Source organism: Hyperolius riggenbachi, chromosome 3 (assembly GCF_040937935.1).
Source record: "Hyperolius riggenbachi isolate aHypRig1 chromosome 3, aHypRig1.pri, whole genome shotgun sequence".
NCBI lineage: Eukaryota > Metazoa > Chordata > Amphibia > Anura > Hyperoliidae > Hyperolius > Hyperolius riggenbachi.
In genome coordinates, this window is record NC_090648.1 from 360,349,305 (window position 1) to 360,373,630 (window position 24,326).

The 24,326-nt window shown below is 47.2% G+C and overlaps 1 protein-coding gene across 1 annotated transcript in view; it reads left to right on the forward strand.

The window, feature by feature from the left end:
* The first annotated feature begins 1,639 nt into the window (after positions 1 to 1,639).
* Positions 1,640 to 24,326, forward strand: part of LOC137561555 (serine protease inhibitor Kazal-type 1-like) — a 68,336-nt gene continuing 45,649 nt past the window's right edge. The window contains exons 1-3 of the mRNA XM_068272869.1: positions 1,640 to 1,758; positions 2,076 to 2,092; positions 18,482 to 18,603. Coding sequence (XP_068128970.1) covers positions 1,704 to 1,758; positions 2,076 to 2,092; positions 18,482 to 18,603 — 194 coding nt within the window. The 5' untranslated portion in view covers positions 1,640 to 1,703. The remainder of the gene's footprint in view (positions 1,759 to 2,075; positions 2,093 to 18,481; positions 18,604 to 24,326) is intronic.

The following is a 24,326-nucleotide window of genomic DNA, read 5'->3' on the forward strand; positions in this document are numbered from 1 at the left end:
ATGCCCCTTAATATTGAGGTTATGTCTGGCTACTTAATACTAAGTAGCTAGAGGTGTCACCAAGTATTAGGTAGCTAGAGGAACCTCAGTATTCAGTAGCCAGTGGTGCCCATGACTGAAGGGAAATCTCTTTAGTTGAATACAGAGAGCAGGGTGAGTAACCTAATTTACTCTCATAAGGACTCTGCATAGGGAAGGAGGGAGGCACTTGGGTAGTGAGCCGCCTTTCCATCATTAGGCACCTGTAGGCACGTGCTTATAGTGCCTTATGAAAAATCCGGCCCTGCATGGAAGTGACAGCTTCTGTCTTGTCAATACTTTGTTGGGAATACAGTAAACATGACTGGTAAGCAAAGTATGACCATAACATTTTTTCAGAATACAACTTCTAAGGGCAGAGAGAGATAAAATACATAAACTATTGACCTTTCTATAACGCTGGGTCACTTATTAGGCTGCCACTTATCAGAGACCGTAAAACATTCAACCTACTTTGTAAAAGTTTAAACATAAAAAAACAACCCTGGCATACTTAAAAAAAAAAAGAAAAAAAAATCATTTTTAGGACTAGGATAATAAATATTGTTTATCTCATCAGTTGGTTCACTTTAATTTGAGAGATTAAGAGAGAGATCTTTTGTTGCAATCTTTGGAGGTCTTTTATAAACTTTTTTTTTTTTACAACAATTCTCTGCCGGTTGGTCATTGAACTTTTGTTTTACAAATATTTTTATCCTGTGCATCTATGAGGCTTTAGTAATAGGCCCTCTTTGTTGATGTGACTATAAAGCCAAAAATATACACGGCATGTACGATATTCTTTTAAAAAAGCTATAATGATTGCTGTTTTGTTTGTTTGTTTTTTTGTGTGCAACTCAGCCTCTGAGACCCTTTTTACAGCCACTTCCGATGCTTAGAATCCCTCCCCGCCCACGGACGGGTGTTGTGGAGTATCTTTGGCATTTTGTACAGAGAGTGCCATGGCATTTGTCCATAAGGGGGCGGGACTAAGCGACAGAAGTGACCACATGGAGTGTCTCGCAGTTGCACAGAAAACCTGGCATGTCATAACTTCAGAACACATGGCGTGTATATTTTTGGCTTCATAGTCACTTTAAAAGTTGCAGTAGTACTGTACAGAATTCTCCCGGCAAAGCGATGAGGCGTGCATGCGCAGTGAGCCCCCAGACTTCCAAAGTTACCGGGGCGGAATGCGGAGGCTGCAGGCAGAAGAGGACAACAGCGAGGGACTACTCAGCGTGACGTGGGCTGGATGAAGCCTCAGGTATGTATGAAACATTTTCTCCTCTCAGGTTCTCTTTAAGATGGAATATATGTGCATAAAATTACCATAATATTTGAATCAGCTCATTCTAATTTATTGACCAGCTCTACACAGAACTAAGGATTGGCAGTGAGGTGCCAATAATTCTGAGTAGCTATTGTGGGGCTAAGGTAACTGAAGTTTTGCACACCAGGATGGAACACAGCCTAATATAAATAAAAAGCAGTGACACAAAGATTATATAATGGATATTGGGTCCAGGTGAATACAATGATTACGTGGCATATCTTAAGAGGGTGTGTTCACCCGAGGTTTGTCCTTGAGACAGTATAAAGATGCTCAGTGGCAGGATGAATATACTTATCAAAGGATTCTGAAGCAAGCAAGCAGAGTAGTGAGGAATAGAAGTGCTTCCATCATGAAAATCACAGGAGCCTTTCTTATTGCGGTGCTGGCTTCTCTCAGTCTCTCAGGTCTGGATGCTGTAGCCACTTATAAGGGGCATGTTATTTAATGGTTCAGTTTATGGAGTTGGAATAGAAGCTTTCTAAAGACAGATGAAAAAGAGTGAGGAAGCAAATGGTTGTTAGTTGAAGTCTGATTGTTCTAATCATGTACTTTGCATTTGTTCTGTGTTCTAGTTGTCTGTGCACCTGCTTTGGTAAATTAACCCCAGATAATAGTATAACATTTATCCTGGACAAATTCTATATTTGAATGATTTCTGAAAAAAATGCACTCTTACTTAGTGATATAAAATATATTAATAGTTATTTATTTTATTTTTTAGGTGTGAAGACTGAGGAGGTATGTGTGTCACTCTATCATCTCTGTATAATATATTTTACCTGATGTTTAGTAATGTAAGATGATTGTATATGGTGATTCCATACAACTGTTCTATATGAGGCTAAGTTCACAGTAGACATTGCTTTTCCTGTAAAAGCAGGAACTCAACGGTGCAGAAAATTTGCATTGCGCGTTAGACGACTGTTGTGTCGCATACGGTCAACGTAAAGTAGATTTCACTGCATGCAGTGCCGCAAACTGTTAGGGCCCGTTTCCTAGCCGCACCGCGGTTGTCCTGAAACCAATGCACGCAATGGAACAGTTTCCATTACGTGCGGAGCGATCCGAGAATCTGCAGCATGCTGCAGATTCTCGCACAGCTGCATCCGTCCTCCATCCCCTCCATACACTTCCCTCCATAAAAGTGACGTGAACGGGCTAGGTAGCCGCACTCGCATCACATAGTGGAAATGGGCCCACAATGGCTGCACTGTGAATGTTCAAAGATAAAATAAAAAGATAATCGAGAGCCCAATATAGTGTAGTATTGTACCATAAATAGGGATACATATGTTAATATGTATAATACAAACATAGGTTGCTATTCAAGCAACCACTGTATATGCATATGGGGAAAATAAACCTAGGAATGGGAAAAAAGGGCAAATACCACCCATCCACTAAGGTGGATTACAACTTTGAGTAGAATACAGAGGTGCCAAGATAGAATAAACTAATTAAAAACTGTTTAAAAATGGGGGGTAATTGGTGGACGTACCTCCCCACAGAAGACATACACTGGGATAATCAACAAAAGTCAACATTTATTTAATACGCCAAAAACAAACTTCAACGGGTTTCGCAGATCCACAGCACGCTTCCTCAAGCAGAAATACAACAAGGAGTAGCAGAATCTCGATCAATGGGGGCAAGAGCGCCTCTTTTGCCGTACTGTGAATGTTGCATAGCTTTTACAATGCAGTACAACATTCATTACTACAGCGAGAACAGGGCTTTAAGCTAGTTTCATATTTGGGGCATTGCGTTGCTTACCTTGTAAAGACAGGATCGCAACTGTGGGAAAGTCCATTGTGCGCTAAATATATGAGGAGATACAAGCAGTGAAGAAAAAGGATGTTTCAATACAAATGTAAATGTGCACGTAGCCCGGTACCACGCAGTATGCTTTGGGTATATGCCAACTGATTCCGTCACATGCACCAATGCGTGCGTATCATGACAAAATAATTGCATTGTATTTGCTACATTATTACATTGTCAGACGCAATTGTACAAAGAATAAAATTATGTGGGGAGACACTTCAGTAAACTTGCCTTACATTTCCAGTGCTGGGTTTCTGAAAGCTCCAGAGACCAATTGCTCTGCCCAGATTCTCTGAGATTGGTATATTATAAATGGATAGGTGTAGTACCCTATAGACATTCACTTAGATTAGGTAGGCACATTCAAGGGTAACAGTAAATTCGGGCGCCTGAGGCTAGTGGACAAATCGGGCGCCGCCATTCACTCCTATAATAAATATCGTTTAATGGGCGCCCGATAGGAAAAAAGGGCGCCAGAGAAAAATAACGTTTTAAAAGCGGCGCCCGGAGACTTAATGTTTTATTACTGCTTCTCATGATTACACATTATTTAATGATTTATACATTTTTAAATATTATTTTTAAACGAAAAACAGTACAATATTTTTTTTCAAACATTATTTTTAAACGAAAAACAGTACATTTTTTTTTTTTTTACATTATTTTTAAACGAAAAAACCAACAGGGGGGTTTTAGGTTTAGGCACCAACAGGGGGGTCTTAGGTTTAGGCACCAACAGGGGGGGTCTTAGGTTTAGGCACCAACAGGGGGTCTTAGGTTTAGGCACCAACAGGGGGGTCTTAGGTTTAGGCACCAACAGGGGGTCTTAGGTTTAGGCACCAACAGGGGGGTCTTAGGTTTAGGCACCAACAGGGGGGTCTTAGGTTTAGGCACTAACAGGGGGGTCTTAGGTTTAGGCACCAACAGGGGGGTCTTAGGTTTAGGCACTAACAGGGGGGTCTAGGGGTTAGGGGTAGGTACAGGGAGGGTTACTTAGGCACCAACAGGGGGGGTCTTAGGTTTAGGCATCAACAGGGGGGTCTAGGGGTTAGGGGTAGGTACAGGGAGGGTTACTTAGTAATTTTTTTTTTTAAACGTTATTATACGTTTCAGTATTTAAACGAAAGATTAACGTTTTTACAATTGCCGATTTAATGCACATTATTTAATGATTTATAACTTTAAAAAACATTAATTTTAAACGAAATACAGTACAATACATTTTTAAACGTTATCCATGCTTATCGTTAAAAACCCGGCGCCCTTTTTTCCCAGCGCCCCTTTTTAACGTACGCCATTCAAGACAGAGAAGGTTTAGTATGATATGGCCTTCAGTTTCTCTCTACTCTTGGATTATTACTCTTGTTTTTCCCACAGTGCTGTACAGTCTTGTCACTAAGGGTGCATACACAATTTTGATTTATAAATTACTGACCAATTTTACCACCTCCATGTACTGTGAGGGCTTTCCTACACAATTATTATTTAGTACTAGCTGATGACTCAGCGTTGCCCGGATATGTATTTGGCTGTTGTTGTCTCTACCCACTTTTTCTAACCCTAACACACAAACAGCAGCAGCCAGAAAGGAGCATTGTGCTTATACCCTCTGAGGAAGGGTCTCCCCGAAACGGTGCTGTCAGGGTATATCACACTTTTCTGAGATGGGGTCATTAATGTGATTGTTTGCTCTTGACATTATGATGTACTTTCTTATTGATTATCTGTCCTAGTGCAGTATGCTTGTATTGACTCCTCATTTCTTGATCTACTGTCAGTTTTGTGTATGCTCTGCTAACAACATTTTGTATTGCTCATCCTCTGTGACATCACTGTGTACTTTTGTATATTGTAGATTTTATATTGCATAACTTTTTTTTGCATATTCACATGCTGGTGTGCGAGTCAAAATTTTATTTATTTGCAGTTTATATTTTCCCATGTAAAAAATGTAGTTGTTGGCACCACCCACTTTTTCTTACCTTGACGTACAGTCACTCAATGACCAAGTTTATCAGCTTTGGGGTCTTTGGTATCGATAATTTGTATATTCCCATAGAAATTAAACAACTCTGATTGGCTGTTTGTGGCTCTGCCCCCTTTCTGAATTTGAACCCCAGTCACCCACTGTACCAGGTTTAAGGCATCTGCTATTAAGTGTAAGAATGGCAGTAATTTAAATACTCTCCTTGAAAATCAACAGGTGAATTTTGATTGGCTGTTGTAGGCTCCACCCATTTTCCTGAATATTAATCACATTCACCCAGTGACCGACTGGGCAAAGTTTGAGAATCCTGCCATTAACAGTGTAAGAATGGATGCAGTTTATATCTTTGCAGTAAAATTTGTGTTTGGCTCCGCCCACTTTTTGTAACCTTAACAGTCACTCAATGACCAAGTTTGCGAGCTTTTGGGTTCCTGGCATCAAACATGTGTGAATAGAAGCAGTTTATCCACCAAGGTTACTGATTGGCTGTTTGTGGCTCTGCTCCCTTTAGTGGATTTGAACCCCAGTCGCCCAATGACTGACTGTGGCAAGTTTGAAGCCTCTGCAATTAACAGTGTAAGAATGTCTGCAATTGAAAGTTTCACATTTAAAATTAATGGCTGAAATTTGATTGGCTGTTTTATACTCCGCCCACTTTTTCTGAATTTGTAACCTTGGTCACCAAGTGACCAACTATGCTAAGTTTGAATACTCTGGCTTGATTACTCTGAGAATAGCAGCCTTTTACATTTTTTCTATTGACATGAATGGGTGATTGGCTGTTTGTAATTCCGCCCAGGTGTGCAGGGGGGGCGCGAGACCCCCAGAACATATCCTTACTGTGCCTGCGTGAATCACTCCTGTCAATGTTGGCCACGTTCTCTGCGGCGCACTGCGCAGGCGCAGTAGTTCTGCGCCTGCACAGTGCGCCACGGACAACGTGGGCATGATTGACAGCAGCGCTTCACGCAGATGCAGTAAGGACGACCTCGAGGTTGTCCTCTACATTGTGCGGGAAGCCCGGGACGGCGGCGGAGAGCAGAGCGGTTGGAGTGGGACAGTCGGCTGCAAGGGGCTGGAGAAAGCCCCAGGTGAGTAAGGCTGATTTTTTATTTTTAGCCTGATAATTCCTATAAGGCCATTGCAGGGTACCCTGGCACAGGGGTGCAGCTAAGGTTTTTGTGGCCCCAAGCGGACTGTAGGAAGTGGCCCTGCGCGCCGCGGCGAAAAATGGGTGTGGCTATATCGCATAAGTGGGCGTGGCCATGACATGTGGGTGGAGCTGGAGGGCGGATTGGGGCGGGGCTGTTTGCGGGGAAAATGGATGTGGGGGCGATTGAGGCGCGCGCGCGCAGCGCGCCGAAAGATGGATTTGGCCATGACATTGTATGGGCGGAGCTTAACCGTAGCACAGCAAATATAGCCAACTATGACCATTAAATAATAAATGCAGCAACAGTTACCCCAGACACCAGAAAAATAAACGCAATTTGTGCAACATTTCAGCAGAAAACAAACGCAATTTGTGCAACATTTCAACAGAAAACAAACAGAATTTGGGCCACATTTCAGCAGAAATCAAACGCAATTTGGGCCACATTTCAGCAGAAATCAAACGCAATTTGGGCACAGTTCAGCAGAAATCAAAAGCAATTATGGCACATTTTCAGCAGAAATCAAACGCAATTAGGGCCACATTTCAGCAGAAATCAAACGCAATTTGGGCACATTTTCAGCAGAAATCAAATGAAATTAGGGCACATTTTCAGCAGAAATCAAATGCAATTAGGGCACATTTTCAGCAGAAATCAAACGCAATTAGGGCACATTTTCAGCAGAATTTAAAAGCAATTTGGGCACATTTTCAGCAGAAATCAAACGCAATTAGGGCACATTTTCAGCAGAAATCAAACGCAATTTGGGCACATTTTCAGCAGAAATCAAACGCAATTAGGGCACAGTTCAGCAGAAATCAAACGCAATTAGGGCCACATTTTCAGCAGATATCAAACGCAATTAGGGCACAGTTCAGCAGAAATCAAAAGCAATTTGGGCACATTTTCAGCAGAAATCAAACGCAATTAGGGCACATTTTCAGCAGATATCAAATGCAATTAGGGCACATTTTCAGCAGAAATCAAACACAATTAGGGAACAGTTCAGCAGAAATCAAACACAATTAGGGCACAGTTCAGCAGAAATCAAACACAATTAGGGCACAGTTCAGCAGAAATCAAACACAATTAGGGCACAGTTCAGCAGAAATCAAACACAATTAGGGCACAGTTCAGCAGAAATCAAACACAATTAGGGCACAGTTCAGCAGAAATCAAACACAATTAGGGCACAGTTCAGCAGAAATCAAACACAATTAGGGCACAGTTCAGCAGAAATCAAACACAATTAGGGCACAGTTCAGCAGAAATCAAACACAATTAGGGCACAGTTCAGCAGAAATCAAACACAATTAGGGCACAGGTCAGCAGAAATCAAACACAATTAGGGCACAGTTCAGCAGAAATCAAACACAATTATGGCACAGTTCAGCAGAAATCAAACATAATTAGGGCACAGTTCAGCAGAAATCAAACACAATTAGGGCACAGTTCAGCAGAAATCAAACACAATTAGGGCACAGTTCAGCAGAAATCAAACACAATTAGGGCACATTTTCAGAGCTGCAAAAAGAAAATAATTTACTCACCTGGCACTGGCAGAAGTCTTCTCTCCCCGTCTCCTCTCCTGGCCGGCTCCTCAGGCGCGCAGTTCCCACGGAGCTCCTTCCCTCCTCCAATCTCCCGCGCTGATTGAATCAGGGCTACGGGAAGATGGCCACCCGAAGCCCTGTACTGGAGACATAAATAGTCTCCAGAGCAGGGCTTCGGCGGCGGCCATCTTCCCGTAGCCCTGCTGCCCTGCTCTGCTAGCCCCGCGGGGCTGCGGGAAAACAGTGATGTCACGCCGACATCACTGAGCCGCCAAGGCCCCTACGATCTTGAGGCCCCAAGCGGCCGCTTGGCTCGCTTTATGCCTCGCGGCGCCCCTGCCCTGGCATTTCTGCCTCGGTTAAGACTGGCCTCAGTTGGCGTGGTGAAAGAGTAATTAAAAATAAAAAAAAAACAGTATGATAGTGAGACAGTATAATAAATAATATAGGGGTACACTATAATTGTAGGAACTATGATAAGAAACTCTATCACAGGCTGCTATAATAGGGAGCACTATAGAGATGGAACATGGATTGGGGGCTAAACAAGAAGGCTGAAACAATTAAAGTTTTTATCCACACGTTCTTTTAACTGTTTACCACCACTGTATAGAGTATCTACGCCCCTTGCACACCGTCTCACCACAAGGGGCGTAGATACTCGTATCTTTTTGTTTACATGCTGGGAGTGGACGCGGACATGCGCGCACACTCTAGCCAGCCTGCATATCAGGTAACTAATTGGACATTAGGAAAGAGTGTTCCTAAATCCAATTAGAGTCCCTGATTGATGAATGAAGGCAGTCTTCATTCATAACAAAGTAAAAACCACAGGCACCTTGTTATTGCGGCCGTGTGCACGCAATGGCGCGTACCAGTGCGCAAACACGCACCCGCACAGCCCAATGATTGGTTTTGGGGACCCCAGTCCCCAATAACCAATCATACCATGTGATAAATAAATGAATGAAGACTGCCTCTGCTTGAGGCAGTCTTCATTAGAGATGGCCCGAACCTCCGATTTCAGGCTCGCAAACGTTTGTGAACCGCAATAAACTTCAATGGGGAGGCAAACTTTAAAAACTAGAAACATTTATGCTGGCCACAAAAGTGATGGAAAATATGTTTCAAGGGGTCTAACATCTGAGTTTTTGCATGGATGAGTGGGATAGATGCCAAACATCCCGGGGGAAAATCTGGATTTGACGCAAAGCAGCGTTTTAAGGGCAGAAATCACATTGCATGCTAAATTGGAGGCCTAAAGTGCTTTAAAACATCTTGCATGTGTATACATCAATCGGCGTGTAATTAGAGTACTGCTTCACACTGACACACCAAACTCACTGTGTAACGCACCGCAAACAGCTGTTTGTGTTGTGACGGCCGTGCTGGACTGGTGCGCACCATGGTGAGAGTGCAGGCGATAGCGGTTTTCAAGCCCATATGGTCGCCAGGCTGAGGTAGCTCAATGACAGAACAGTGATTGTCCAGCTGATTGAATTTGGTCTGTCCACAATGAAACAACGACCTTATTATCTTTGGTGTGCCACCCCCCGAGACCCTCATACAGCCGGCGGTCATTGCTTCATTGTGATACGCAAGCCCTTTCACCGCAGCAAGTCACGAATAGGAATTGGCACATGTACATGCCTTTTGTTTTGTTTTTGCAGCCGCAGTGCAGCCAGAAAAATTAGGCAGGCATGTACATGCAACAGAAAAATCATTATAGGGGCCGCTGCTAGCAGCGGCCTTAAAAATTCAGGAATCCGCTTGGCGTTCTGGTGGACCCTGTTGGTGGTGGCGGAGAAGGCAGTCAAGCGGCCTGCAGGCAGAGATGCTGTGTGGAGAGTGACTTAGTCTTGGGGCAGGCAGTCACACAGCGTGCAGGCAGAGATGCTGTGTGTGGGGACTGACTTAGTCAGCCAGCTCAGGAGCCCAGGGGGTGATTTGGTTGGGAGGAGGCTTAGAGGGCCACTGAAGTTACTTTTGCCCCAGGGCCACATTGTAGCTAGAACCAGCCCTGCCTACTTCATCGAAGCCATATCCCCAAAAGAGATGTAAGGTTTGCCGCAAAAATGCGATTCGTAAGGACACCCGATATTACTGTGCAAAATGCCCTTCAAAACCAGCACTATGCGTTATCGGGTGTTTCGAAAGCTACCATACAGACCTGCAGTATTAGAGAACACACACATAGGATTACATTACAAATTAGCAAATAAAATGTGTGGGTTTTACCTATAGTAGCATTGTTTATTTTAAAACTATAGTCATAGTCCCCAACAGTCCCGATTTGGGCGGGACTATCCCGGGCTCCGCCCCCTCATCCCGGATCCCGCCCACTCCTCCTTAAGTCCCGTTTTAGCAGATACACTAGGTGCCCTTCAGATAATTACATTGTTCTGCCTCAATCCCCATAACTGCTGTCTCTCTTCCTGCTCTGGAGACAGTCTGATGATCTCACACACACACACACACACTTGTGGCTTGCTTGAAGCTAATTGGCTGTGTGGACTGACACTGAGCTCCGTCTAGCTCCGCCCCTTTTTTCAGAGACCCAGCAGAGCACATGATGCAGACAGAGAGAAGAATCAGGAAGCTGAAACCTGCTGGTAGAGATGGGAAGTTCGGATCTTTTCAATGATCCGGATGATTCGAATCGGATCATTGAAAAGATCCGGATCTTTGATCCGAATCTCGGATCATTTTACAAGGGAAGCATTCGGGGGAGGTGAAATGAATAGCAGGGCAGGAGAAGGAGAGGGGGTGGACACACAGAGAAGGGGAGAAGATGGACAGAGGGCAGGGAGTGGACAGAGAAGGGAGGAGGGAAGCAGAGAGCATAAATGTTTGTTTGCACGCAATACCCACATGCTGCAATCATGCTTTACATATATTTCACCTACATGTTCATCTGTATACCTTGAATGGAAACATCGCACAGTGAAAGAAAGCATTCCCAGAAGATAAGTGCAGCTGTTTAGAGCGAGGGCAGGAGGATCATATTGCACAGCAATCAAAGTGCCTGCAAAGTTACTGAGCTGTGCTGAGCTGAGCCAAAAGTTTCCAATGTGTTCACTGTGCAGCACTACGGAACAGACAGCCTATAATGAGCAGCACATTTCAGCCAGTATGTGTGCTCTACACATATCTGGCAGTGGCACCGATGTCCCCTCTACCTGTCCCTGCAAGGCTGGCTCCCCTAAATCCCCTCTAACAGAGCGATCCATCTCTGCTCTGCTTCCAGGACCCCGCTGCCTGCTGAGAGGGGGCGTGTCGCTCCTGGCCCCGCCCCTTTTGCGATCCGAATCACTCATTTTGAATCAATGCAGCTGCCTGGCATGGTCCTTGTCACAGTGACTACACAATGCAGGAGAGATCCTGCATAACGTATTACATCCTGCAGTTCCTTGCTACACAACTGATAAGTGCTCTGACCCCTGCCTCATGTGTGTCCCCTCTCTGCCATGCTGTGTGTCCCTCTCAGTGTCCCCTCCCTGCCATGCTGTGTGTCCACCAATTCAGTGTCCCCTGCCCAGCCATGCTGTGTGTCCCTCTCCAGTGTCCCCTGCCATGCTGTGAGTCCCCCTCTCCAGTGCCACCTGCCATGCTGTGTGTCCCCATCTCCACTGTCCCCTCCCAGCCATGCAGTGTGTCCACCACTCCAGTGTCCCCTGCCCTGCCATGCTGTGTCCCTCTACAGTGTCCCCTGCCATGCTGTGTGTCCCTCTCCAGTGCCCCCTGCCATGCTGTGTGTCCCCCTCTCCAGTGCCCCCTACCCTGCTGTGAGTTCCCCTCTTCAGTGACCCTTCCATGCTGTGTGTACCCCTCTTCAGTGTCCCCTGCAATGCTGTGTGCCCCCCCCCCCTCCAGTGTCCCCTGCCATGCTGTGAGTCCCCCTCTCCAGTGTCCCCTGCCCTGCTGTGTTTCCTCCTCTTCAGTGTCCCCTGCCCTGCCATGCTGTGTGTCCCCATCTCCAGGGTCCCCTGCCATGCTGTGAGTCGTCCTTTCCAGTGTCCCCTGCCCTGCTGTGTTTCCTCCTCTTCAGTGTCCCCTGCCCTGCCTGGCATGGTCCTTGTCACAGTGACTGCACAGTGCAGGAGAGATCCTGCATAACTTATTACATCCTGCAGTTCCTTGCTACACAACTGATAAGTGCTCTGACCCCTGCCTCATGTGTGTCCCCTCTCTGCCATGCTGTGTGTCCCTCTCAGTGTCCCCTCCCTGCCATGCTGTGTGTCCACCACTCCAGTGTCCCCTGCCCTGCCATGCTGTGTGTTCCTCTCCAGTGCCCCCTGCCATGCTGTGTGTCCCCCTCTCCAGTGCCCCCTGCCATGCTGTGAGTCCCCCTATTCAGTGTCCCCTGCCATGCTTTGTGTCCCCCTCTCCAGTGTCCCCTGCCATGCTGTATGCCCCCCTCTCCAGTGTCCCCTGCCCTGCTGTGTTTCTTCCTCTTCAGTGTCCCCTGCCCTGCCATGCTGTGTGTCCCCATCTCCAGTGTCCCCTGCCCTGCTGTGTCTTCCTCTCCAATGTCCCCTGCCATGCTGTGTGTCCCCCTCTTCAGTGTCCCCTGCCCTGCTGTGTCTTCCTCTCCAGTGTCCCCTGCCCTGCCATGCTGTGTTCCCCTCTCCAATGTCCCCTGCCATGCTGTGTGTCCCCCTCTCCAGTGTCCCCTGCCCTGCCGTGTCTTCCTCTCCAGTGTCCCCTGCCATGCTGTGTGTCCCCATCTCCAGTGTCCCCTGCCATGCTGTGTGTCCCCATCTCCAGTGTCCCCCCCCTGCCATGCTGTGTGTCCACCACTCCAGTGTCCCCTGCCCTGCCATGCTGTGTGTCCCTCTCCAGTGCCCCCTGCCATGCTGTGTGTCCCCCTCTCCAGTGCCCCTTACCCTGCTGTGAGTCCCCCTCTTCAGTGTCCCCTGCCATGCTGTGTGTAGCCCTCTTCAGTGCCCCCTGCCATGCTGTGTGTCCCCCTCTCCAGTGTCCCCTGCCCTGCTGTGTCTTCCTCTCCAGTGTCCCCTGCCATGTTGTGTCTTCCTCTCCAGTGTCCTCTGCCATGCTGTGAGTCCCCCTCTTCAGTGTCCCCTGCCATGCTGTGTGTACCCCTCTTCAGTGTCCCCTGCCATGCTGTGTCCCCCCCTCTCCATTGTCCCCTGCCATGCTGTGACTCCCCCTCTCCAGTGTCCTCTGCCCTGTTGTGTTTCCTCCTCTTCAGTGTCCCCTGCCCTGCCATGCTGTGTGTCCCCCATCTCCAGTGTCCCCTGCCCTGCTGTGTCTTCCTCGCCAATGTCCCCTGCCATGCTGTGTCCCCCTCTCCAGTGCCCCCTACCCTGCTGCGAGTCCCCCTCTTCAGTGTCCCCTGCCATGCTGTGTGTCCCCCTCTCCAGTGTCCCCTGCCATGCTGTGAGTCCCCCTCTCCAGTGTCCCCTGCCCTGCTGTGTTTCCTCCTCTTCAGTGTCCCCTGCCCTGCCATGCTGTGTGTCCCCATCTCCAGTGTCCTCTACCCTGCTGTGTCTTCCTCTCTAGTGTCCCCTGCCATGCTGTGTGTCCCCCTCTCCAGTGTCCCCTGCCATGCTGTGTGTCCCCCTCTCCACTGTCCCCTGCTCTGCTGTGTCTTCCTCTCCAGCGTCCCCTGCCATGCTGTGTGTCCCCATTTCCAGTGTCCCCTGCCATGCTGTGTGTCCCCTGCCCTGCTGTTTCTTCCTCTCTAGTGTCCCCTGCCCTGCTGTGTCTTCCTCTCCAGTGTCCTCTGCCCTGCTGTGTCTTCCTCTCCAGTGTCCCCTGCCATGCTGTGTCCCCATCTCCAGTGTCCCCTGCCCTGCTGTGTTTCTTCCTCTTCAGTGTCCCCTGCCATGCTGTGTGTCCCCATCTCCAGTGTCCCCTACCCTGCTGTGTCTTCCTCTCTAGTGTTCCCTGCCCTGCCATGCTGTGTGTCCCCCTCTCCAGTGTCCCCTGCCATGCTGTGTCCCCCTCTCCACTGTCCCCTGCCCTGCTGTGTCTTCCTCTCCAGTGTCCCCTGCCATGCTGTGTGTCCCCATTTCCAGTGTCCCCTGCCATGCTGTGTGTCCCCTGCCCTGCTGTTTCTTCCTCTCTAGTGTCCCCTGCCCTGCTGTGTCTTCCTCTCCAGTGTCCTCTGCCCTGCTGTGTTTTCCTCTCCAGTGTCCCCTGCCATGCTGTGTCCCCATCTCCAGTGTCCCCTGCCATGTTATGTCCCCATCTCCAGTGTCCCCTGCCATGCTGTGTGTCCCCATCTCCAGTGTCCCCTGCCATGCTGTGTGTCCCTATCTCCAGTGTCCCCTGCCCTGCCATGCTGTGTGTCCCTATCTCCAGTGTCCCCTGCCCTGCTGTATCTTTCTCTCCAGTGTCCCCTGCCCTGCCCTGCTGTGTGTCCCCCTCTCCAGTGTCCCCTGCCATGCGGTGTATCTCCCTCTCCCATATCTCCCAACTGTGCATCTTTGGGAGTCCTGTCGCTCTTTCCTCCTCATTTGTCCCTCTCACAGAACTGATGAACAGACCTACTGAAAAATGTGTTAAATTGACTCTAAACTTTATACTCATCCTTTAAACTCATATATTTCTTATTTCCATCTGTTATGAAGGAAAATGAACCAGGATAGAAAGGACCAGTGTAGTTTAAATTATAAAATGACATACTTTTCTTATGAAATCTTTATGGTATGCGTGACTAGGGTTGTGATGGGGGCGTGATTAGGGGTGTGGCAGGGGTGTGGCTTAAAGAGACTCTGTAACTTCAAAAAGATCCCCTGGGGGGTACTCACCTCGGGTGGGGGAAGCCTCCGGATCCTACAGAGGCTTCCCACGCCGTCCTCTGTCCCACGGGGGTCTCGCTGCAGCCCTCCGAACAGTCCGGCGACAGGCCCGACTGTAATTTCAATATTTACCTTTACTGGCTCCATCGGGGGCGCTGTGGCTGCTTTCGGCTCGGAAATAGACGGAAATACCCGATCTCCGTCGGGTCCGCTCTACTGCGCAGGCGCCGGAGACTTGCACCTGCGCAGCACAGCGGACCCGACGGCGATTGGGTATTTCCGCCTACTTCAGAGCCGACAGCCGTCAGAGCGCCTGTGCAGGAGCCAGGAAGGTAAATATTACGTCGCTGCTGTACGGAGGGCTGCAGCGAGACCCCCGAGGGACGAAGGACGGCGTGGGAAGCCTCATTAGGATCCTGAGGCTTCCCCCACCAGAGGTGAGTACCCCCCAGGGGACGTTTTGCCGTTACAGTTCCTCTTTAAGTGTCCCTCTTTCTCATCTCAAAATGTTGGGAGGTATGCTATAGTGGTTTAAAATGGAGAAATAGTGTATTTTTCATTTTTTCCCTCTTTTTTTTCCCTTTAAAATGCATAGAGAACAACGAAATTGCTAAAATAAAGTATTACCCCTGAAAAGCCTAATTTGTAGCGAAAAAAACAAGATAGAGATAATTTTGTTGTGAGAAGTAGTAATATAGTTATATATAATGAATGGGAGGAGTGTGAAAAATACTCTACTACGTTTAAGGGGAAAACCCTGTGTTTGGGAAGTGGTTAACCACTATGCCACTTTCAAAAAAAATATCCACACCCTCTGCTAATACAGTGGTTCCCTGAGATCCAAAAATTATTTGAAGCTCGCCTTCAGGTTGAAAGGGTTAAAGAGACCCTGTACTGAAAAAAAGTCCCTTGTGGGGTACTTATCTTGCGAAGGGAAGCCTAAAGCTGGCCATACACTGGCCCGATTTGCTGCCGTTTCAACAGCAGATTCGATCACTGGGATCGAATCTGCTGCCAATCGTTCGCGCTACACGCCGAATTTCGATCCATTCCGTCCGATCCCGTCGATCGCGCCGTGCGGAAAATAACCGTCGATCGCCCGCGGGTAAAGAGCGCATCGCTAGTGGCGTTCGAGTGCCCGACGACCGACGCAATAGAGCTGCAATACATTACCTGCTCCGCCGGCGCGACTCCCGGGTCTCCGCTCTTCTTCTCCGCTCTGGTCTGGTCTGGTCTCCGGCATGCTTCCCTTCTTCCTGTCCCGGCAGGAAGTTTAAACAGTAGAGGGCACTCTACTGTTTAAACTTCCCCCAGACAGGAAGAAGGGAAGCATGCCGGAGACCAGACCAGAGCGGAGAAGAAGAGCGGAGACCTGGGAGTCGCGCCGGCGGAGCAGGTAAAGTATGCGGGATGGGGGGGAAGCGGCGGCAGCACCACCACCACCACAGATTGTGAACGGTTTCAGGCTGAAATCGGTTCACAATATGTTTGCAGTAAAGGTAGCCATACGATCCCTCTCTGATCAAATTCGATCAGATAGGGATCTGTCTGTTGGTCGAATCTGATGGCAAATGGACCAGTGTATGGCTACCTTTAGGGTCCCAATGAGGCTTCCCCCTCTCCTGTAGCTGCAGGCAATCCAGCACCGGCTGCCCCAAAGTCTCCCGCAATCCTGGCTCGACAAGCCTGACAAGCTAGATTTATTAACCTTCCCTGGCTCTAACGGGTGGCGCGGTTACGGCTCTCAGCACGGAAATAACTGATCTCTGTCGGGTCCGCTTGTGACAATCCAGCCCCGCGATCCCGTCTAATCTGCTCCCGTTAGCGTATGCAGGAAGTACGGTGAGCAGACGGACAACAAAGACCGGTTGCTGGATCGTCAGAGGAAGAAGGTTAATGTGACAGAGCATGCCAATCCCGTCTAATCTGCTCCCATTAGCATACGCAGGAAGTACGATGAGCAGACTGACAATAGAGATTGGTCGCGCAGCTGCCAACATGTAATGTGACAATCACTCACCAATCCCGTATTACTAGGCCACTGTTGCCATGCCAGTCTCATGCACTAGAGACTTCTGGAGGCCAATTCACTGTGTGCGTAGTAAATGGTTAAGAATGGTTGGAGGTGCCCATACATGTACATTCACGATTTCTATGTACAATCGGTAAATGAAAAATATTGATTTCGCGCTGGACATTGGGTAAATTCACTGCCACCACTCTCCGATTGATAAGGCGAAGAGACCCCAACGCTATCATAATACGGTAGCCAGCCCAATCACGTTCGACATGCTCCAGTCACCGTTCGGGGAACAGTCACTTCCGAAGGATGTCCAATCGAGAACTAAAGTTATTGATTTCGCACAGGAAATCGTGTGCTAGCTAATCCTAGAGGGAAGAAACTGTTATTTACAACGTAGCTAGCAAATCAACAATTTATAAGAAAATCATAAAACAATGCGGTAGTATGACTGACTCTTCAGAGGACAGATTCGTGGAGTGACAATCAGATGGCCAGAAGAGGCACAAAACTGAACGATAAAATCGTTAGTTTTTATTCTAAAACTACATACACATAGCCTATTTTAGCCCACAGGTAAACATAGTTGTCCGGCAGAACAGCTTGGTTTGATAGAAAGAGAATAGAGATGAAAAGAAACAGAATGGGCTTGATTCACAAAAGAGTGCTAACTGTTAGCACGGCCGTTTTTGCACGAATTTTCACATTGCATAAAACAATATTGATTTCGCAGGAAAATTCACGTTTGCGTGCGAAAACGTTATCGTTTCATCGCGCGCAATGCGAAAATTCGCGCGAAAACGGCCGTGTTAACAGTTAGCACTCTTTTGTGAATCAAGCCCAATGTCTTTAATGCACAGTTCAAATACCGTTATTGGTAGTCATGCGGCAAGTCTTTGGAGGAAGTCCAAGATGGCCGATTGCCATAGAGGCCAAGAGGCCCTTTGTGAGAAATAATTCAAGTGAGGTGCCAGTGTCCAGCTGGCTGTCTGATGTTATAGACAAAGATTTCAGATGATGGACCTGCTATCTTGGTAACACCAGAAATATTACAAAACTGTGCCTATTGTTAAATATAGTTTGTAAGGTTGGTTGAACTTTTGGGAGTCCCCAGCTGGAGTGATAAGGATCACTCCTGTGTCTCAACTCAGGCCAGAAGGCAGCTACGTGTTGGACACCTGCTGGGTCGGTTCTCAACAGTCCAGAAAAGGATGCTTTTTATTAGGTTCTGTCCATCTAATCTCTCAAGGATGAGGGGGTCCCATGAGGCCAGGAAACCCGCTCTTCACACTTAGATGCGAGAGACTATGTAATTAGAAAACTGCCAGTCCTTGCTAGCAGAGCCAGGAAGGAGAGAAAAAAAAACAGTGGTTTTAAAAAGACAATGACATTTCTACTATTTTGCAAGGGAATTTGCGTTTGCGACTTGAATGACTTACACACGGTTTTCTTGGGAACTGTGTGAGCGTCACACCGCTCTACTACGCAGGCACAGGAGACTTGCGCCTGCACAGTTGAGCAGCCCGACAGCGATCGGCTATTTCCTCTTATCTCCGAGCAGAGAGCCGATAAAGCGCCTGCACTGGAGCTGGGAAGGTAAATATTTACATCCCCGTTGTTCGGATGGGCACAGCGGGATCGCCGTGGGACACAGGAGGACGGGGGAAGCCTTAATCGGATCCATAGGCTTCCCCCACCCAAGGTGAATACCCCCCAGGGGAACTTTTTCTTGTTACAGGTTTTCTTTAAAACAGACTGGTCTATGCTGAATATTATTTTACTGTTTAACCTGTCAAATATTTTTTCTTCCCTTCATTTACAGGTTGTGTGCAACTACCCAAAGGGTAAAGATGGTTTTCTTGCCTGTCCCAGAAACTTGAAGCCAATGTGTGGAACAGATGGCAACAGCTATGCTAATGAATGCGACCTATGCAATGCAAAACAGTATGTATACATTGGGCATGATTCATAAAGCTTTTTCACCTACGGTATTTTCCTCGGTTTTCACCCTATTTACATTACATTTTAAACTTGCAAAGAACAAAAATAATATTGAAATGAAGTTAATCAGGAACAACTTTGAGTGATCATTTTGCTTGTAAATGTAATTTTTTATCAATTAGGTGTTAAATAAGTCGTGCATGAGAAGTTTTGTGAATAGAGCCCATTATTGGATAATCAAGCTTTTATCAATCTCACTTTTTCAGGTCAGTTCACAAACAAGGAATGGTAAACTTGAAATGACAATTTACCTTCAGTTGGCCTGGCTTTGGAGGTAAAGGATGGCCCACAATCCTGTTAAAGTGCACAAAGAGCTGCAATAGCCGCATAGGGGGCGATATTTTGGCTGGGAACGCGAAGAATCACTCGCGTTCCCATGCCTGTCAGGTCCTGACGGCGAAACCGGGACTGGAGCATCGCAGAGACACGGCGAGGGCACCGATCGGCTGCAGGGGGCTGATAGAAGCCCCAGGTGAGTAAAACTCATTTTTTTTTTACTAGGCTTAAGTGCCTCTTTAAGGGTAAAGGTGGTGCAGGGACACCTGTGGTTTTATTATATAGGATTTATATAGCACTGACATTTTCTGCAGCACTTTACAGAGTACTGACTATCCTCAGAGGAGCTAACAATCTAATCCTACCATAGTCTCAGTCTAATGCTGGGAATGCACGGTTCGTTTGTAAGCCATTAAGATGGCTCGATTGATAATTTCCAACCTGTCCGATGTCCCGCCGGATCGATTCCGCGCTCGGGAACAATGCATACAGATAAGGGAACAATGCGTACATTTAAGGGAACAATGCGGAAAGATTTGGGAGATAGGCGACTGGGACGCGGAATCGAGCACGAAAATCGATCTGACGCAAAATCGAGCGCGAAAACGTACCGTGTATTACCAGCATAATGTCCTACCATATTATTATAATCTATTAATGTAGAACTGACATCTTCTGCAACACTTTACAGTATACATAATATACTGGGGGAGGGGAAAATCAGCTACATATAATGAGGAAGTAGTACATGTGCTAACAATACTAGGGGAGGGGGAGGGGCAACCAAATACCAGAGTCACCTCTAACTACCTAATATTGGGGGGTACCTCTGAGATAGCCCTTCCCAGCCCATTAATTGCTGCCTTGCAGGGCAATGTGCGCCTGATGCATTCCTTTGCTGTACTGGCCCATTGCAGCCAATGCAACACCCCCACTTTTTGCAGTGTAAGAAGATGCATGGTACGTAGTAGATTATAGCTGGGTATATATTTGTCTTGTCCTGTGCCAGAATGGGCCCTACCAGCTAGCCATTGTGCCCCATTACTTCCCCCCAAAAAAATCTGAAGCTGGAGCCACCACTGGTTATGGGAGCTTATATTGATAGCTGCAATCAGCAGCTACTACAGGTCATTTGGGTGTTAGCTGTTTTATCAGGCACTATGGGTGCCCAAATGACATGTGAGCCCATATTGTCCCAGCGGATAAGATTAGGCATTACGGTGTGCATTGGTGTGGGTCTTAGGGTTAGGCTTTGGTAGGAGGCCGACACGCACGACATCAGACAGTGCACTGTCTGATGTTCACACTGCATGCGGTCCGGGAACGTATGCTGCATGCATTTTTTGCAAAAACGTGTGGCTGTCCCATTCACTTTTCAGTTATGGGATCAGCCACGCAACACACACATGGCCGTCCGCGTTTGTAATGTGAACGGGGTCTATGGTTAAGCATCGGCTGAGGGAGTTAAATGACAACCGAGGGTTAAATGACAACTGAAATAAGAGGGATATGAAGGTTGCCATATTTATTTCCTATTAAGCAATACAGGTCGCCTGGCATCCTTCTGACCTTCTGCCTCTAATACTTTTAGCCATTGACCCTGAACAAGCATGCAGCAGATCAGGTGTTTCTGACAATGGGCTCGATTCACAAAGCGGTGCTAACCCAGTTAGAGACTTTAGGCGTGATAACCATTGCACCATGCTGGTGAAAAGCCAGTTTAGGCATGATAAGTTTAGGCATGATAAGTTTAGATCGCGCGCAAAGTCCCGCACGCAAAGCAGCGCCATTAAACTCTATGCGAAGTGCACCAGACTTTGCTAGTGCAAAACATTTGATCAGCTGTGCACAGCGGTGCTAACCCAGTTGGTGCTTAAACTTATCACACCTAAACGTATCACACCTAAACTTATCATGCCTAAACTGAGTTTAGGCATGATAAAGGGCTTTTCACCAGCTTGCTAACTGTTAGCACCGCTTTGTGAATCAGGCCCATTGTCAGATCTGACAAGATTAGCTGCATGCTGGTTTCTGGCGATATGCAGACAATACTGTAGCCAAACAGATCAGCAAGGCTGCCAGGAAACTGGTTTTGTTTAAAAGGAAATAAATACTGTATGTCAGCCTCCATATTCTTCTCACTTTAGTTGTCCTTTAAACATTCTGGAGGGAGGGCTTGTGTGAGGGTAAGGTTAGTTTAGGTCAGGTCATAGTAGAATATCAGTACATTTACTGATAGTCTACTATCAAAATAAACTTGTAAAATATAGGTAATTCATTGATATTTTACTTACAGCTATCCTCTGTGCCCATTTTACATGTATGACCCCCATCCGTTTTGCAGTTTTTCCAAAACACAGACACACACAACAGTGCTCATCATCCGATATGATCATTATGGTTGATCGGTCGAGCCCACTAACAGATGAAAAATAGCTATACAATCAGATTGATGGGATCATTCCGAAAAACAGATCAACTCCATTTATCTGATTGGATAGTTTTCCATCTGGTAGTGGGTCCAACAGTGGTTTTAGATCATAATGATCAAATTCGTGGGATTTGATCCTATGTACGAATCGATCCATCGTTTCCAATCAGCGGTATAATCGATTTGAAATAAACGGTTGCGCCTACTAATGCCCAAACACCTGGTAACCATAATCAATAATATCAATGGGATCGATCCCAAAAACTGACCAATCTCATCAATCTGATCAAATTGCTCAGCGGGGTTTTAGCCGTTAGAGGGCACAAGTAGGACCGTTTCCAATCAATTATACTTCTGATTAGAAACAACAGCTCGTCCAATGGATTGTTAATAGTCACATTTATACACACAGTCTTGCACACAGACAAACACGCTCACACAGTAATACCTTCGCCTTTTTTCCTCTGCCTGACTACTACTTTTTCTTGGCCGGGTGCAGCCAGGGTCCCCTTGCAGTGTCATCACTTGCTAGCACTGCCCTGTTTACAGCATGCTGCAGGTTCCAATGAGAAAGTTCAAGGTTGGGGGAAGGGGGGGGGGTCAGAGTTTGGACACCCCAGACAGCCAGGACAAAGTCTTCAGCTCTCTCTCGACACAGCCAGAGTGCCACACTTGCTCACTGCTGGCGTAACAGTGGATCGAGCAGCTTCAGTGCTGGGAATGAGCACTGGTTGGGCATGCAGCTATAATGGTTAATGCTGCTCACTGGCCCTCATTGTATGAGCAGGCAGCGGCCCAGGGGGAGAACTCCCTCTATTCCCACAGGCCAGTCCGCACCTGACAGCAGGAGCTGTAATCAGCTCCAAAACTGCATGCACATTTACTTAAACATGCAGTGTACTAAAACTAATGTTACTGTTTCATATTGGACAATATAATCGCAATGCAATTATTTTGCAGTGGAATGTTCACATCTGATGCGCAAAATGGTGATCATTTTCCAAACAAGCACATTTACAATTGCAGAGAAACATACTTCTATGTACTATATGTGTTGCATGTACTAGTAACTCGCAAAGCACATTGCATTGTGGTCTTTTTTTTTTAGGATGTGCAGGGTGAAAGTAGCCTTGGGGGAAATTTAACCTTCCTGGCGGTCGGGCTATGCCGCGCAGGAAGATATCTCAGCCCCTGGTGGGGCGATTTTGCTCATTTAAAGTGCTATGCGCGCAGCTAGCACTTTGCTAGCCGTGAGCACAGCTTGATCGCCGCCGCTCTGCGGCGATCGTCCGCACGCAACGGCAGAACAGGGCCCCCCCCCCCTCCCGCCAGAGCCCTGCGCTGCACGGACCAATGAGTTCCGGGCAGCGTTATGGGCTGGATCGGAGGCGTCTGACGTCCATGACATAATTCTGATCGTCGCCATGGCGACAGGAGAAGCCAAACAGGGGAACCGGTTATGTACGCGTTCCTCTGTTTGCTATTGATGCCGGCGATGATCGGACACATGCGCCCTCTAGTGGTGTTTCATGTAGCTACCACTCTGGTAGCTTTGAATGAAACAAAAAAAAAATAAAAAAAAATTGATTTCTGCCTATTTGGCAGAAAAAATAAACCGCCAGGAAGGTTAAGGGCCAAGAACAAAAAGGGCATAGATACCAACTCAAATGACATTCAATACAGTGGCGGAAAAATCCAACAGTGGGGGCCCTTGTGCAGAATAAATGAAGGGTCCCCATGTCAGTGGCCATAGTCATAGATTACGGTTAGTTAAAAATAATGTCAATAACATTAAAGTACATGGATCTAGGTTACATTCTGCAGGCACTGTGTAAGGCTAGGTCCACACTAGGCACGGTTGCAGGACGGACGCTGCAGTCCGGGATCAGGGGAAGTACCACCAGACCGCAAACTGATCCGTTTAAAAAAAAAAAGTGCATCAGTTTTGCATCAGTTTCCGTTTAGTTTTTTACCCCAAAAAACGGACAGAAAACGTCTATCATTAGAAAGGGAGTGGGAGGATTTTTTGGGCCAATATTAAAGTTCAGGCTATCCATTTTTTCATCCGTTTTTGGTGCTATTTTGCCTGTGGAGATGGAGTTGCGTTTTCCCATTGCTTTTCACTACCCATCCGTGTATCCGTGGTCCGTAAAAATGCAGCAATTCCGGACCTTCCGTTCAGGTTTTGAAAACAGGTCCCCGCAAACGCAGACGAATCTGTTTTTTTCTTGGGTGAGGACGGCTGCTATTTTTAACATTAGTATCCGGGACTTCATTTTTCATCAGGGCTGAAAAACGCAGCCACGGATACGTTTCCGGACCTAGTGTGGACTAGCTCTTAATGTCAGCACAGCGTACTAGGCCGCGGTCAGCGTTTGTCCCTCTCTGCCGAGCCGGGGACCAAGCTCTCCTAGTCGGATGGGGCGGATGGGGCGGATATGGCGTCACTCTCCCGCGCACTTTCTGGTGGTAGCTATGGATACGGGGACGCACGCTCGCGTCACAGTGCTACTGCGAGCGGCGTCTATGGGTTGGAAGTTGCGGTAGTCTGGCGCAAGGAAACCGCCACCGGAGGGTAATTAGGACTAAAAGTTTTTATTTAAAACAGACAACGCGTTTCACGGAGGATCAGCCTCCGCTTTTTCAAGTCTTATATGTTTAACAGGACAGTTTCATTTTATACAGAGACCTCATAGAGAATCAGCCAATCGGTTCTGTGTGGGGCGGGGATTGGGACCCTAGTGTGTATAATAGTGGGGAAGGACGTAGTCTTCCTAATAGAGGGTCTGGGGAAATAAGGTTATGCAGTATATCTCCTAAGGGGACACACTGGACAAATACAGTATTATATTAGACATATTCCTCCTATATAGATAAATAGGGGAGCAAGAAACGTAGAGGGCCTTCCATGCCCTCACACAAGACCCACTAGCCGTAACATCATGTTTAAAGAGATACA